A 16373-nucleotide genomic window follows, 5' to 3' on the forward strand; every position below is an offset into this window, starting at 1 on the left:
GTGTAACCACACATATGACTTGTAGAAAAAATTTTAAACCATAGGAATTAATATTATGCAAAGTTCTGTTATTTAAAAAATAATCTGTTAATTATTATGTAACCTAAATTTCTCCAATTCTACATTCTTCTTGGAATAGGGAGAGTATTGAGGGGATGGGGAATTTTGGGGTTGGGGTTTTTTTTTCAATTATAAAATGAAAAAATTTGTAGTTATCTAATACCAGTACTTTGTAGGACATATTATGTGTTTGAGAGACTTGTGCCTGATGTGGGATTGAACAAGGGCAAGGAAAGCACACATTTAAATGAAAAACAACTGCTCCAACAGATATTTTAAGAGGGATTGAAGTTAAATTAATGAGTTCTTTACAATTTTGTATTCTTGTCACAATTATATCTTATGAGAATGAGCAGAAATTTTAATAGTTTGCTTTTGTACTGCTAGGCAATGATATGCAACATTTTGTTATGTTTTCCATAAAAACATAGGGAGAGATCGGTGACAATGACAACATCTTGGGAGAATATCGATCACAATAACCACTGTTAATTATATCTAGGGCTAGCATGCATATTATTGCAAAAGTACAGTTAAAAATCCGCTTTCTTTCTTCTTGCAGTAGAATACCATATTTTGTATGAAACACTGTATAAGCTATATGAGGCATTGCAACATAATCAGATTAACATGCTGAGTACTGTTCTGGGTTCTAAAGCTAAGTGTTCTCTAGAAATAGATGAAGCTCCTTAAAGGCAGTGGGAACACTGATTTCAAAGAAATTAATTAGGAGCAAAAATTATTAAATATAAAATACCATTGAGGTGTTCTTGTTTGCAGATATTATGTTAAATTGAAGAGTTTGAGGAAAATAGAAAGCTGGAATTCTTGTCTCAAACAAGTATTTTTGTGAAGTAAAAAAACCACAGATTTTTTAAAACTGATGTGAATATATTTTTAAGTTTTGTTCAATAGTATTTCTGCTGATATTTTGAACAAATATTAACCATTGGATCTTGTGAAAGTATTCACAAGCATTAGGGAAATATTGGTCTCCAGCTGCTATATTGATGTTATAAATTCTTTATTTTGCAAAATATTTTGCTTATCCAAGTTATTTGTATATTTGAGTTCAGGTATTCCTCAATCCCTCTCAACCATTTGATGAGATGGAATGATGAGAGGTGATGAGAGGGAAATATCACCATAATCAAAACATGAACAAAGAAAAATGCTTACGTAGAACAGCTGTGCAGTATTTTTAGTTTTCCAAGGTTTATGTTTTTCTCCATGCTGCTTTTTGGAAGCTCACTCTGCTACTTCTTATCATATTTCTGCATCAAGACTTAACTATATTTTTACATTCTGGACTCACTCAAGAACTGTTTTTATCATGTGAAGGAGTGTGTGTTTTGCTCATGTCTGTGTCAGGGTTAAGCTGTTCTCATCAAGACTCTGACCAAGAAATCTCTCAGTAAGCTTGAGAATATCTAATAATTATTTAAGGTCAGATCTTACTCAGGTGGCTTTTAACAAGCTACCTAGCTTTGCATTTCTTTACTAGTAAAAGTTGTTTTAAAGTTGTTAGAAGTGCATGCATGTTACATGGGTAAAGGGTAGAATTGTGGTAAGAATTTTAAAGTTGCAGCCACAGGGAAATGACCATCCAGAAAACGTGCTTTAATGTCTGTGTTGATGTCCTTCAGCATTTCTGAAATTTTATTTTTCATCTTATAATTGATTAATAAAATAAATTATTTTAAATGTTAGTTTATTTTAGATTTTGATATATGACTTAATCTTTGGATGTATTAGCATGTTTTTTGTAAATGAGGTATTTCATAGTAGTGGTATCTATAACTGCAAATAGTTTCCTGACATTTCATCCTTTCAGTAAGAGGGCTAGTGTAGGGTCTAGTTTCAGTGCTGTCAGCATTAGTCAGATGGAAATCATTCTAATATAAAAAGTTTATGTAATGGGCATATATAAAAATCTATGTTTCTATTCTTTGTCTGATTTAAAGCTGAGAGTGGGAAGATAAATCTCAGACTGTTGTGTGTGTGTTTTTGCCTTTCAGGGCTGGTTTAGCCCGGGTCAGGTGTTCGTGCTGGACGAGTACTGCGCTCGCTACGGGGTGCGCGGCTGCCACCGCCATCTCTGCTACCTCGATGAGCTCATTGAGTACTCAGAAAATGGCTCTGTCATTGATCCAACCTTGCTCCACTACAGCTTTGCATTTTGTGCTTCTCATGTTCATGGTAACAGGTAATTTAATCTTACCTTTTTTAATCCATAGTATTTAAATGCGTAGTCCGAATAAAAGTATTTAGAGGCTCTTGCATTCACCAGGCAGGGAACTGCACACAACAGAAATCAGTTCATGAAAGTTTCTTCAGGGGTACTTGAGGTTCCATACAGATTACTGTTAAAAGAAATCTTTTAGCATGTACTTGTTTTCAAGTACAAGTACATGTTTTCAAGCATGTAGTATGTTTTCAAGATAAAAAACTGTTAAAAGGGTAATCTTCTTCATTCTGCATTTGTATTGTGGTACTAAATGGTGTTTCCAATAAACATTTTGAATAATTATGCAGTTTAAGGGAAATTTTTACTCTTTCTGCAGTCTGTAGCTTAGCAACTAATCATACTATATACTGTGTTCTTCTTTCTGTGCTATTACAGAGAGACATAACATGTATTGGGAATTAGCTGTAAGCCCCAGCCAGGAAGCACTAGGACTCTTCTGGAATCCTTTCCACTAGACAGGCAGACTACTTCAGGAGCTTTTGGCCACAGTGGTTGTCTTGGGATGATATCTTCATTCCACTTGCAAGTGAAAGACTTAGAAAAAAAATAAGTTGTTGCTTTTCTATTTTTGCACATTCTTTAAAAGAAGCAGTGCTTCATCTATCTCTTATTCCAGACTGTGAGGACAAGCTCTGCTGCTGGAGAGCACCACTTGCAGATCACTAGCTCAGGTCAGGAGGGACTACAGGAGATCTATAGGCAAACCTCCTGCATGAGGCAGGGTCAGTTATGAGGTCAGAACAGGTTGCTCAGGGCTTTTTGCAGCCAGGACTTTACCCTGTTTGAACCTGTCAAATTTCAGTGTAGTTATTTCTATGCCTGGTGTGTACCCCAGAGGGCTCAGTCCACCCCATCACCTCCCTTTCTCCAGGCTGAGCAAGCCCAACTCCCTCAGCCTCACGTCAGAGCACGTGCTCTGGTGTCTGACCATCACAGTGGCAACTCAACAAACTCACTCCCTGTCTTTGAGTGGGAAGTGGGGCAGGCAATCTATCAAATTATAGGAGAACATGCATTTATGTCTATTTTGTGCACTAGAGCTGTAGACTGCTGTATGGAATATGTTTAAGAAGTCCAGAAATAGCAAGGAGAAACCCAATATATCCTCCCAATGGTCCAATCCTGCCACTAGGGGAAAACATCACAATCCCAAAAGGAAATTACTCTCAGGAAGTCCCCAGACTGAATCTTGATCAGTATTGGAAGAGACATTTTCTGTCCCAAGATGTATGCTTAAGTTGCTTTGCTACCAGCCAGGCACAGAGGCTGTTTTACTTGTCCTCAAGCCAGAGAAGAAGAGCTAATCCTTAGGAAGGATATTGTTTCCTTCACTGGCTCAGACAAAGCCTCATCTGGAGCTGGGGATTTGTGACCTGAGTGATTTCATTGGGGTAGACTAACAATATATAATACATGATAATAATATCCAAAATTGAAATGGTTTTGAATGTGCTTGAAACGCTGTCAAGAATCTTAACATTCATACCAGTAAGTTAGGAGATTTCTGGCTTTTATTTGGTAACCTATTCTCTGTAAAAGCCTGCTTCTTCATCGGTTCCTCAACAACCTGACACATTTGTATTTCCTATTGAGTCCAAGTCTTTGTTGTTTCTCGCCTTTTTATTATTGGGTTCAACCTAAGCAGACAAACATATGTGATAATTGCTCAAACTTATTTCAAGAATTCAAAAGAAAGGTAGATACATTTCTTTTTATTTCATAATTTGAGTGAAGGACAACCGTGCACACAGTGCATGAAAATATCTCAGAGAGCACATCATTTACACAGTGGTAAGCACTCTGTATTCTGTCTGTTCCTACAGTACAGATATTCACTGAATAGCATTATGAGTGTTTTAGGAATAAAAGAAGTGTTGAACAGAGAGGGTCTGACTAGAACTGAGATATTGTAAAAAGGAAGAAAAAAGAAACATGAAGAAAGAAAAAAAGTAAGTCAAGGACAGAGGCAGACACACTCACTCAGAATGACAGACACAGATATACGGGCACATAATATACCCATTCATTCATTTACTGCAGCACTGAGAAATAGTAAAAGGTAAAAGAGAATTTCACAGACAATGCATGACAGGCCAAAGTTCTAGGCTGGTCCCTGGCGTTACACATTTTTGTTTTGTAAGTCAGTCTGGGAATCAGAAAGACCACAGAACAAAGGGCTTTGTACTCTGGCCATGATGTATTTAATTTATATGTTACCTTTGCTTCACAGAGGGAACTTAGACCCTCCCCAAGCCTGAGAAAGATCATCAAGATTGATCTTGAAGTCAGGTGGCAGAGGGGCATGTAGAAATGCAGCTGTATCTGTAGTTCACATTGTCCATTTCTTATATGTATGAATTTTAAAATAACAGGCAATCTAGTGACATCAGTCAAACAATCAGATACAAGTTTCTCTCACTGTTGTTTCTGGTGAGGAGAATCTAAATCTGAATCAGCTTTGGCTCTTTCCACCCTTCATATGTTTTCAAAATTCTTCCAACATGTTTTTGAACCTTCAGGTGTCCCCTCTGCTGGTTTTCTGCACCGTAGGACATGAAGCATCTTTCATGCTGCAGGCTGTAATCTTGCAGATTTTAACACAGTACCGTGGGTTTATTTCCAGACACCTGAAATAAACATGCAGAAGTTTTGTTCTTACAGAGCTCCAGGGACGTGTGGAGAACAGAAGATACCTGAGCTCCAGAGTAGGCTGTATGCAGCAGACCTTGTCTCCTGATCTCAGGACTAGAGAACAGTCCCCAGCTCCTTTTTATTCTTTCCTGAGATGAAGAGGTAGACAACAACTTCTGCTAGATTTATCAAGCATACTTGTACTTTGTGTGTCTTATGCCAGTGTTGTTGGTTTAGGAACAGAAATGTTTACTCAGGGTCAAACACAATGTGCTGAGTCCTAGACTGAGAAATTAAAAGCTTATTTGTTCTTTTCCTTTCCTGTTTGTTAGTCCATTACAACTGGGCTAGCACACTGCTGATGTAGAAAAGGTATTTCTGCTTTTGTAGATGATAGTCTTAAGACATTCTCTTCCTAAATAGCCAACAAGGAAAATATTTCACTAAAAAAATAGCTGTGCTGTGTTTAAACAAATATACATCCTTGGTTTTGAGTCAGCTATTTTATTTTCTTCTGTAAATAAAATAATCTTTCATTGTCTGTACTTGTGGTGCTATGTGGATTTACTGTACCATCTCCTTTGGCTTCTCATCACCATGATTTTCTTTTAAAATATTCCATGGTCGTTCATATGAAATATTCTATATAGTCCTCACCAATATAGTTATTTCACAAGTAAACTTTTTGCTTTGGACTTATGCATAAATTTATTGCTGGTGAAAGTGAAATGGGCAGAACAGGGAACGATAGGACATTCCTGAATGATGACATTTCATTCTAAACAGTCCAGGTAGGAGCTATTGTTTTCTTCCCCATCATGTTCACTCTTGTCTACTTTTCATGCTGTGACTTCTATTTAGTCCCTCTTGTCTGAAATGAATGCTGGTGGGTATCACATGAAGTGTGAAGTGACTTCTTTCCACCTGCTGAGTTACAGACTGAATTGAAAAATTCAAAATTCAAACATATTCCCGTGTTATAACTTTTCTTATTCAGAAAGGTATCTGATGAAATGGAAGTTCAGACATGAGAAGTGAATGTGAAAGTAAGACTACAAAAATCAGTATATAACTGAAGATGAACAGATTGGGAGTTTTTGTCTTTATTGTAAAAGCTTCAGCACAGGTGTGTTTCATAGAAGAACAGTCATATTGAGTCAGGGCTCTTCAAACCTGTCAGTCATTTGTCTCCAGCATTGACCTGCTTGGAGTAAAAGAAGAGCAAGCATGTGCAATATTTCCTCTTTCTGACTCCCAGCTCTCTGCAGCTCAGAGTATTCCCTGTTTGGTAACCTGGAGTGAGTCTTTATTTCAGATACTTGTCCATTGCCCCCCTGAACCCTTTTCACCCTCAGCACCTTGGGCAGCAAGTTCCACAACTCAGCCTCCTCTTGCTTGAAGAACTATTGCTTTGAACTTGACTCCTACACATCTCATTTCATGCTCTGCTGCTATTGGAGATGTAAAGGAGAAAAAAAAAAAATCCTGTTCTGTCTCTTTGCTATTTAAGAATCAAGAATTGAAGTGAACAATACAACGATTGCATTGGACAGAAGTTGTCTGCTAGTTGCTTATCCTTTTCTGGTGTTTCCCAGTGTTCATTTGCTCCTTTGACTGGTACTGAACAGGGACAATTTAATGGAATTATCCATCATAAAACCAGGATCTCCATTCTGAACAACAACTGTGTTTTCCTTACATTTGTCTATGTTTGTCATTGTTTTCTGTTGTATTGCTACCTGATTTCATGGGGTCTTTCTGGAATTCCACACTATGCTACATAACTATCATTAAAATTACATTTTCTATCACCTCAGTTCTCAGCTGTTAGCCAGGTAATTTCTAAATACTATAAAATAGCTCAAGTCCCAGCACAAATCTCTGCAGAACTTTACTGATAACATACCTTCATAGCAGGTACTCACCTCTCTAATTTTAAATGTAAATGTAGGAACTTTTACTGGGACACTGTATAATTGCCTTTAAAGCCTTTGATTAGGGACTGTCAGAAGAGCTTTGGAAATCCAGGTATTTCATATGAATCAGGTCACACTCATCCACCTGTTTCCAATCCTTTCTGAGAACTCCAAGATCAGAAGGTAGGATTTCTCTGTCTTATAGCTTCAAAGCCATGCAGACTTGGCAATTGTTAATATTTACCCAAATTTCCTTACTTTTATCCTTATCCTTATGTTATAGTTCCTTCTGACTTTCTGGGATGCATGTATTACTTATACTGGCCAGTATTTCCCTTGGCAGCCTGGAGATTTTTTTCTGATATTTATCCTCCCATTCGGATTCTTATCTCCCATTCCCCAGAAGTTCTTGATGAGAACTTTCACATACCTGCAGGTAATTCAGGTCGCCAGGTGGTCCTGACAATTTACTGCTGTCTATTTTTCTCATTTGTTCCATAAAGGGGTTTCTTTCATTGTCTTCATTTTTAAAACGTATTATGCTGAAAGTGAAGTGTCCTTATGCTGTGGACAAGGAAGGGTTCCAGCATAGAAGTCTTCTTCATAATTATTTACTTCATGATAATACACCAGTACAAAAAAATCATCTTCTAGTTCTGTAGTAGCCTTGCCCTCTCTGAAAGCTACTTTTAGGTCCTTGCCATCATTTGGCAGTGTAGATTTTCTCTCTGATAGGCTTCTTGCTTTGGTTATGCTTGGAGGAAATAGAGTAGAATAAAGGGTTTCACTTGACAAGAGAAGTGAAACTATGGAAACTTTGGAGAGTGCTATGCATTCATATATTTCTTTTCATTTTTTGTGTTTTGTGGTAAGAAACATTATTGCAATTTTACGCTTTGTGTCAAGTCAAGTCATAAAAGAATGTTCAGAGAAATCACCCCTTTTAAATCTGGAACAAGGAAATTCATGAAAATAAAGAAAATAGTATCATTACATTGCTCCATCTCTTCTTACTTTTTTTCTGGAACTTCTGAATAGGTATTTTATTCTTTGACTAACTTAACTTCACAGTAAGGTTGTCTGTATCTTCATAAGCTCTCCTTAATTTTGTGTCATTCATAAACAATATGGAATATGACTTAAAATAAAATTCCAGAACTTCAGTCAGTGGTTTCACCATTTATCTGCACATGGTCTCCATCTGACATGAAACGTTTTGTCCAGTTGATCTCTTCCCAGGAGTGTTACGTTTTCACATGCGCAGCTTTATATATAAAATATTTTTATATCATGTAGACTTGTTCTTAGATGGTTTTCCTCAAAAAAATGTTGCTAACAGGATTTTGTGGAACATTTTGGTTTTAAGGACTTGAAAATGCTTCCTCTTCCTGTGGTGTTTCTTATTCACTATCAATCCTACATGTTCTGTCTGTGTTGTAATTACAGCAGGTGCAAGGTCTGCTTCTACTGGTTTTTATTGGCAGATGGACCTTCTGCTTCAATCCTAGATCTGTTCCCAGGCTGTCCAGCAGCGGGAGGAAGGAGCCTGAGGTCCCTTACAGTGTGGATCTTTAGGGAAGTTAGTGTGTAACATCAGTCTGCGAGTCTCTCTCGTCTTTGGTACAGCATCTAGAGATGTAACAAGAGTCTATTGTTTTTGCAGTTTGTCTCATTTTTCTATCAATCATTTATAATGAAAATTGTGAGAGTGGATTTCTCATCCTTAAACCCATGTTTTTGTTCAGAAGTCATTTGGTATCAGTCACTATTTGCCCAGAACAATGGAATGAGAAAATGACCTTTTAGGATTGATACGCTATGTGAGTTTGTGCTGCTAAAGGAGAAGCAGTATTCTCTCAATAAAAAGCTATCTCTCTTCTTCCAAGTGAACATAATCTTCCCTTTTTTCTGAGGCTTGTGGGCACTGTTGAGAATAGAAGTTTTGCACTAGGCCCTGTGTCGAGCACCTTGCATCTTCCAGTTCATCCTTCTTTTTTTGGAAGCTGATCATGTCCAAGGTATATGAAAGACAGAGGTAGGCTTACCATCCCTAAACATTATACAATATTTTATTATTAATTTCCACTAATTCCTGCCTTTACATAATCCTATATAAACCTTATATAAATGACATGATATTAATACATGCTTTGCTTTTCAGTAGAAAATATAACTGCATAAAAGATTATTAAAATCAACCCAATGTATAATCTAATCTGTTTTAGTGACCTTCAGAATTGATCTTTTTCGTTCCGTTGTGAAAAAAGGGCATGACCTGTAAGCAGATGTCAGAGCAGCCTGGGAACTGCATACAGCAGAAGGCTCTATTGTGCCAGTTTTGTGTCAGAAATATTCGAAGAATAGTTAATATAAACAAGAAAATGCTCAGTCTTCAAGTGTCTGCTGGTTAAAGCTGTGTTTGAATGCCATGCAGTAATGCACTGTCTTCATTTTCTGTGATAAAAAGACGTCTGCTCTGTGCTCTTATGAGCTGATACTGAAATCATCAATCTTACATTTCTGTAACATAAACCATGGACTCTACAAAAGCCTTAGTATAGTTGCATTTTAAAGGAAAATTTGTGTATTTAAGTTATTGAATATAAAGTCCTATAAACAGGTAATAAAAATTCTACATCAAATTCTAAAAAATTTAATCTTTGGTTTTCTAAGAAACAAGTATTGAAACAAGCAGTTTATCTTGCTAATTTGAAATTTGTCACTGTTCTTTCATTTGATTGTACATCCTGCTGGATATAAAAACAAGTGCTTTCAGAAAGCATGGAAGTCTTCTAGAACAATTTATTTCTAGAAGAAAGATGCCTTTAAGTTTGGTTTTGTTTTTTCTATGTCTTAAAAACCTTAACTGAAGTAGTTTTTTTTTTATTATTTTGTTTTTCATAATGATTTTCCATCTTGATCTAGCAAGATGGCAAATTCTTTTTGGTCAGCCTTACTGTTCATACCTGTGTGTATGTTAGAAAATCAATCTGTACATTACTCTCCTCATACTCCTTTTTTTTCATGACACACCAAAGTGATGATCTGTGTTTTTAATGAAGAAAACACGTTGAAGATACTTTTATAATTTTTAAAACATGTAAAGATGCAAAATTCACCAGTATCAATGATGTTCCATTGCAAGAAAGGCATGTTCAGTTAGTATTTCCAAGGCAGCCTTGCTTAAGGTAACAATTCTCTCTCTGAGAGGCCACTAGGAGAAGCTGTTTCCAAAGTTGAGGGCTGGGAACAATCCACAGCCAACCCAGTGTCCTTATCTAATTCCTGTTGGAACAAGAATACAGTTTTATCTTACCTGTTGCAGGTCTTCACAGTAATTTAATCCTACAATTCATCAAGTGACCTCTGCAAATTATTGCAGGTTTTAAGACCTCTAGAGATCAAAATAATTCTAGATGATGCTCTAAGCCTTAAAGGATTATATAATGTGAGGAAAAACAGATCACTGCAACAGGAAAACCAAAATCCACTGCCTAACCAGTCAGCTTCTCTAGGGTAACTGCTGTCAGGACAATAATCTTGCAAGATTTTTGCAGTAAAAAAGTAAGTTTTGAAATTCTGATCAACCATTACTTTTGGTTCATTATTTAAGTGGTTCATGGTTGAACAGCTACTTTCCACTTGAATTTACTAGCTCTAGTTCATGAGATATTTATTTCAAATCTCTTCTGATATTTAAGTCTGAGTGAATTAATCAATTTCACTTGTGGCCAGAGACAACATTATATCTGTGCCAGTTAGACTGTGATCTAAGCAGGTGAGACAAGCCAATCCAAATCCAATTGACAGAGTCCTCAAAAAATGGTAAACTAACATAAGTGAGAGAGAGAAGGCTACTCAGGTTTTGAATGTTCACTCTTTCACCTAGTTCTCTAATTCTAAAAAACGTTGTGAACAATAAGGAGGAAAAAGAGTTTGGAGGAAAGGAAAATTCACTCTCCATTACCTTCTTGAGAAGATGATGTTGAAATGAAAACTCTTCTAAAGACAGTCCATCACTTTTCTGGCTGCGTTCTTGTAAGAGAGTTCCCAGGCTGCAATATCAAAGCTTAGTACTAGTTTTGCATTGAAAAAAATCAAGTCCATTACATTTGAGACAGCAGGAATGACACATTTGTTGTTGCTTTTAATTGCAAAATAGGTCTGGCATAGTTTATGGATGGCCTAAACCTTTGAAAACTAAATGACTGTATGAGTCTGATTTTCCTTGCTTAAATAAAAGTAACCAGATCAAAACAATGCTATTTATTTTATGCAGTCTTCAAAGTAAATAAAGAAAAAAATATCCATAAGATTAAATTACTGGAAATACTGAAATATTTATTTATTTTTAATATTTCAGCTTATCTCAGAAACAGGTGGTTTTTTTTCCATTGATTCTTTTCTAATCAGTAGTAGGTATATATTCCCCAAAGTAGAAAAATTATCACCAGCATGATATGTCTCAGGACTCTGTTGCAAAAATGCATTTTTATATTGTTGTTGCAATGAAGTTTGCAAAAAGAAGAGACAAACTTGTGGTTTAGACTCTGTGCTATTTTCTGGAAGCATGTTTTCAAGAGGTGAATTTTTCAGTGCTATAGGTGGTCATTTTCCAAAACTTTTTTGTGTACTCCTCTTTCTGGGACATCTGCTTCTATGCAAACATATATTTAGCAGTTCTGAAAATTTTAGTTGTTGTCTACAAGGTTCCTAATGACAACAAACTCAGTGAAGTGACAGGTCCCTGGTACATAGTGATCCCAGCCTTAGTGCAGGATGACAGATATGACATCCTACTGGCTCACCTTTTTCACTTACTGTTATCTGCACCCCTAGGTCTTTCCTGACACATATATGACATGCCTCAGCGAGGCTTAATATGACAGAACTATTTACTTTATCAGTCCAGAGCACAATCTCTCCTGACAATGAAATCAGACAGTGCAATTTACTTAAATTTGAGCTCATTCTGTTTGTCAGAAGGCTGAGGTAAAGTATCCTGGCATCCATCAAAAGAGAGAAGATAAGTTTTTTGCTCTTTCACATCAAATTTATACAACGGTGCATTGATGTGCCTCACTACTCCCATCCCCACCACATCTGATTTTTTATTGTTGTCTTCACAATAATTTAAGTAAATCAGGCATTCTTTCCACCTTGACTTGACAGGTCACAAATATAAGTGATTTAAATGGTGAGAGAATTGTTCAAGTCATGACCAGGTAGCAACTTATCCCTTCTAGGTTTAAGTATAGTGCAGAAAGTCAAAGTACCAATTTTGGAAAAAATATGCTCATAGAATCCTAGAATGATTCTTGGAGCATTCAGAATGTTCCAAAAAAGAATGTTGTCTTTCTTTATGTCATTTTACTGTAATTTTCTCAGTTCTAGAAACACGGAGATAGTTTTGGAGGCTCTGGAGAAGATACAGGGCAGAGCCACACATAGTGTCAGGTTCACAAACTCAGGAGACAAGCAGTAGCTTATTTGTTACCTTGGAGCAAGAAGTTAAGAAAGTAACAGGAACATTTCACATACTTCTTTTTACTGTATGCTGTATGTGGGGAAGTTATGACTGCATGGGATAAATAATGTTTGGGAGCTGTATATATAATTCTGTTTTTACTTTTTTCATAATTTTAATATAAATTCATTAGTAACACCTTTAGGCTAAGACTTTAGACTAAGTGTATGTTTAACATACTAAATATAAGCTTATTTTTAATTATTGTGACTCAAATTTGATGCTTAAAAATGCCAAAGCTTTTGGTTTTTAAAGACTTTTTCGTTGCATCTTTAATACTGCATCTATATGGAAGCCTTGATTACATGATACTATTTGTCAATATAGGATGGGGAATCAAACTCTGTCCTCACTATGCAGGATTCCTAGGTGCTGCCTGCTGTGGCTTTTATCATTCCAGTTTCCCTCCCACCTTTACTTTAAAATCACTTTTAGCTATATTGTGCCTCTAGGAAAATAAACAGAAGATTCAAGGAGATGAAATTTAACAAGATTTCAGTAGACCTGTCTACTCTAACAATAGTACTAATTTTTTTTGAGAAAAGATATTGTCTTTTGAAAGGATTTGGGAGAACTACATGCAAACTTGTGTTCATATTGAGATGATGTAGAAACTTAGAAACTTAGGACTTGAATTCAAAAGTTCAACTCAAAAGAGAAATTTTTGTCCAGCCTGTTCTTTAGCTATATTCACAAGAAACTGTTTATCCTTGGAGACAATGAGGAAGAGGAAAGGGGAGTTAACACTCACATTAAATGAAAACTTTAGAATTAAAGATCATTGTCCACAGACAAATCAGCATGAAGGGATATCAATGATTATTAAACATTTCATATTACAGGCCAGATGGAATTGGAACGGTATCTGTGGAAGAGAAAGAAAGGTTTGAGGAAATTAAGGAGAGACTCTCCTCCCTTTTGGAAAACCAAATAAGCCATTTCAGGTGAGTGTATAATTTATTCAATGAATACTACATTTTTTCTGGAAGAGTTTTCTCATGGTGTTTAATTATGGTCTTGAATGAATGGAGTGAAAATAAAATGGTCTGCTTACAAAGGAATAGCTTAAATATTGAATGATTTATTTACACAAGCGGTTGTACTTGAAATTTGTTTGTGTAATATGTGAGTTTATAGATACGATAGAAAAGATTATGCAATAATACAGGCCTTGATTTTGTGGATTTTTTCAAAATTCAAGCTTTGTGTAACTCTAACCAAGAAAATTGTCTGAATGAAAGTGACTGTGCCATAACTATTTCTGAATTACTATGGATCAAGAAAATCATAGGAGTAGAGAACATCTTTAATAGATGGCAGCTAAAACTTTTCTTGCTGTCTAATGTAATTTTCTTAGTTTCATGATATACTTGTCTTTCTTAAGTTAAGGTTCATCATGCTCAATGAGGAGTTTGTCATATTAAGGACTGTCAATACCAGCAGAAGATGTTTAGAGAAGGGGTATGAGAAACAGAGGAAACATGGGATTTCCTGCTGTTTTGCAGCAATTGATGGTTTATGAAACTTAGTATAAAAATTGCAGATAGACCACCAAACCTGTTACTTTGTCACACTAAGCTAACCTATCTGCCACTATTCTGTCAATCTGATTCTTTTAGACTGTATGTATAGATTTTTTTTTGCCTCTGTATCACATCATAAGAACCAGTTCCACAGTTTAAATAGTTCTTTGTGAATCAGAACTTTTGTTTGTCAGGGTTGACTGTGAGTTTCTTGAATGCCTCTCTGGTCTGATGAGGTAAATATCTGGTATTCAGTGTCATCGTCGGTCATTGGGGATTTTTTTGAGCATAGAGGACATAGCAGCCTTCACTTGGGACTTCATATGCATATTAAACTAAAAAGAGCTAGAGCTCTCCTTGGAGAGTATTCCTTTCAGGGAAAAACAACAGTCTTTCCTTTCCTCTTTCCTCCCTTCCAAGGGAGCAAAAGCTCTTGCAGGAGAAATGATACAAAGTGCTCCCTAACTTCAGGCCTTCACATGCATGAGACTAATTAGAAAATGTGTAATAAAGTCTAAATGATCTTTTGAGTTGGAACAAATAAACATCCCCATTATGTCTGCTGACCTACGCATTAGAGTTACATTGATGAGCTTGGGCTGCAACAGAGACCATAGAACATTTCTGCCTCAGTCTTGGTGGATTTTGAGCAAATTTAAACAGTATTAGAAATTCCTCCTTGAGAGCAGTTAAATGTGTCATTCAAATATGAATGACTTCATCCTTCAGAGGACTGTAAGGTTTGCCTTAAAATCCTGTTTGATCAATACAGACAAACTGTGCTCTGCCAGGTGAGGAGTAATTGCTATTTCTTACTGTGAACAAATATTAGAAATAAAATAAAATAAAAGGTGAACTGTCTGGATTTAAACGAGGATAGTGGCATAATACTGAAGGAAAGAAAAAAGATAGTGCTTTAGAATCTGAATTTATAAAGCTTATAAAGTCACAATATAGGACATCCTGACAAAGCATTGGTAGTAATATTTTAAATAAAACCTTGACTCAAGACATGTATAATGGTCCCCTCCATCAATTAACAAAGAATAACCTTGGCTGTCAGATTGCTTTCTTAGGAAAATGTGGTATTAAAACAACTCCATATTTCAGTCCTTCAAAATTGTTATGATAACTGTGAAATGCAAAATATTTGGGAAAATACATTAAGCAGTGAGGATTTATGAAGAGTATACACTGAATTTCTCTCTTTGGCCTTACTGTCCTTGAATGCCCTGTATTCCTTGTCATTAGATGATCCCACCATCTCCCAGGCTGGTTTCTTGCTTCCACTGTCCTTTCTGCTGGCAGTTTGGGCACCCATGCGCTTTGTTTGTTACATTTCCTAGAATGTTTCAGAGACTTTCATGCCCTCCATTTCACATAAGTTTTATTATTTTTAAATGCCAGATTCTCTATGGTAAGCCCTTTATCTTCCTCATGGAATCACAGAGAGGGTGTCAGATTGTTTGTTACTACTTTGGGTTCTTAATTGTGGCGTGCATTTGGGTCCTACTTTTTTGAATTTTACCTCAGGCTGCTTGAAGGTTTCTTGCTTTTTTTGATTGTATCTTTTGCTTTTGTTTTTCAAGTTCTTCATTTGTTTCATAGATCCCATTCTTGCAGTTGTAGATACATGTACTAAATGTACATGTACTGAATTTTCTGGCCTGTTCTCTTTTGCTACATTATTAAATTGTATTGTCTTGTGATTATTACTACGGAGCACCTCTTCTGTTCTGCACCTCTCAAACTATGTTCTCTTCACATTTGAGACTGAATCAAGAATAAGATTTTTTTTGTGGCTAAATTAGCTGTTCAAGAAAGCAATTCAAACCTGTGTCCCAAAATATTGTCATTATACCTTGTCCTAATAAGATATCAGTCAAGTGTATATGTCTAGAGCTGAAATTTTGAATTTGCAGCTCCTCTAATCTCACTTAACATTTTGTAATCTCACTGATCATTATAACTAGCAGATGAGTGGTACACTTTCAAGGATCATCAGCATTTTTTTTCCTCTGGAATATGTTGATACTTATTCTAAGCTTTGCCCTCTCTTCATAGCTTATTGTTGTGTGCACTGGTCAGCTGTCATGGGCTGTTTAATTGAAGAGTGCATGTCTCTTCCTGCCTTTTCAGAGCAGCTCTGAACCTTTGCTGTGTCCATTTAAGTGACTAGGTCACACCCATCTGGAAAAGATGCTCTCCCTTGCCTGCCAACTGACCTGCACCTCCCAGTTCTAATATCCCTCCATGGCCTTTTTAATTTTCATTTTCACTGCCATCAGCCTGGTTCCATTTTGATCAACATGCAGTCAGCCCATCCTGTGCTAGTGGCTGTCATCTAAAGTAGTTCTTAAGGCACTTACACCTTTCCTCTCTGTCACCTTCTCTGCCCACTGAGCCTTCTGGTCTCTGCCAGCCTCTCAGGCACCAAATGTGCAAGAGACAATATTTCTGAGAAAGCT

At 36.4% G+C, this 16373-nt stretch overlaps 1 protein-coding gene across 4 annotated transcripts in view; it reads left to right on the forward strand.

The window, feature by feature from the left end:
- The window catches only part of CADPS2 (calcium dependent secretion activator 2), a 285443-nt gene that overhangs the window by 192791 nt on the left and 76279 nt on the right, over positions 1-16373 (forward strand). For all 4 annotated transcript variants that reach the window (XM_059471758.1, XM_059471759.1, XM_059471760.1 and 1 more), the window contains exons 13-14: positions 2079-2266; positions 13225-13326. In XM_059471758.1, the coding sequence (XP_059327741.1) occupies positions 2079-2266; positions 13225-13326 (290 nt within the window). The remainder of the gene's footprint in view (positions 1-2078; positions 2267-13224; positions 13327-16373) is intronic.

The sequence above is a fragment of the Ammospiza nelsoni genome, chromosome 5 (assembly GCF_027579445.1).
Source record: "Ammospiza nelsoni isolate bAmmNel1 chromosome 5, bAmmNel1.pri, whole genome shotgun sequence".
NCBI classification, from domain to species: domain Eukaryota; kingdom Metazoa; phylum Chordata; class Aves; order Passeriformes; family Passerellidae; genus Ammospiza; species Ammospiza nelsoni.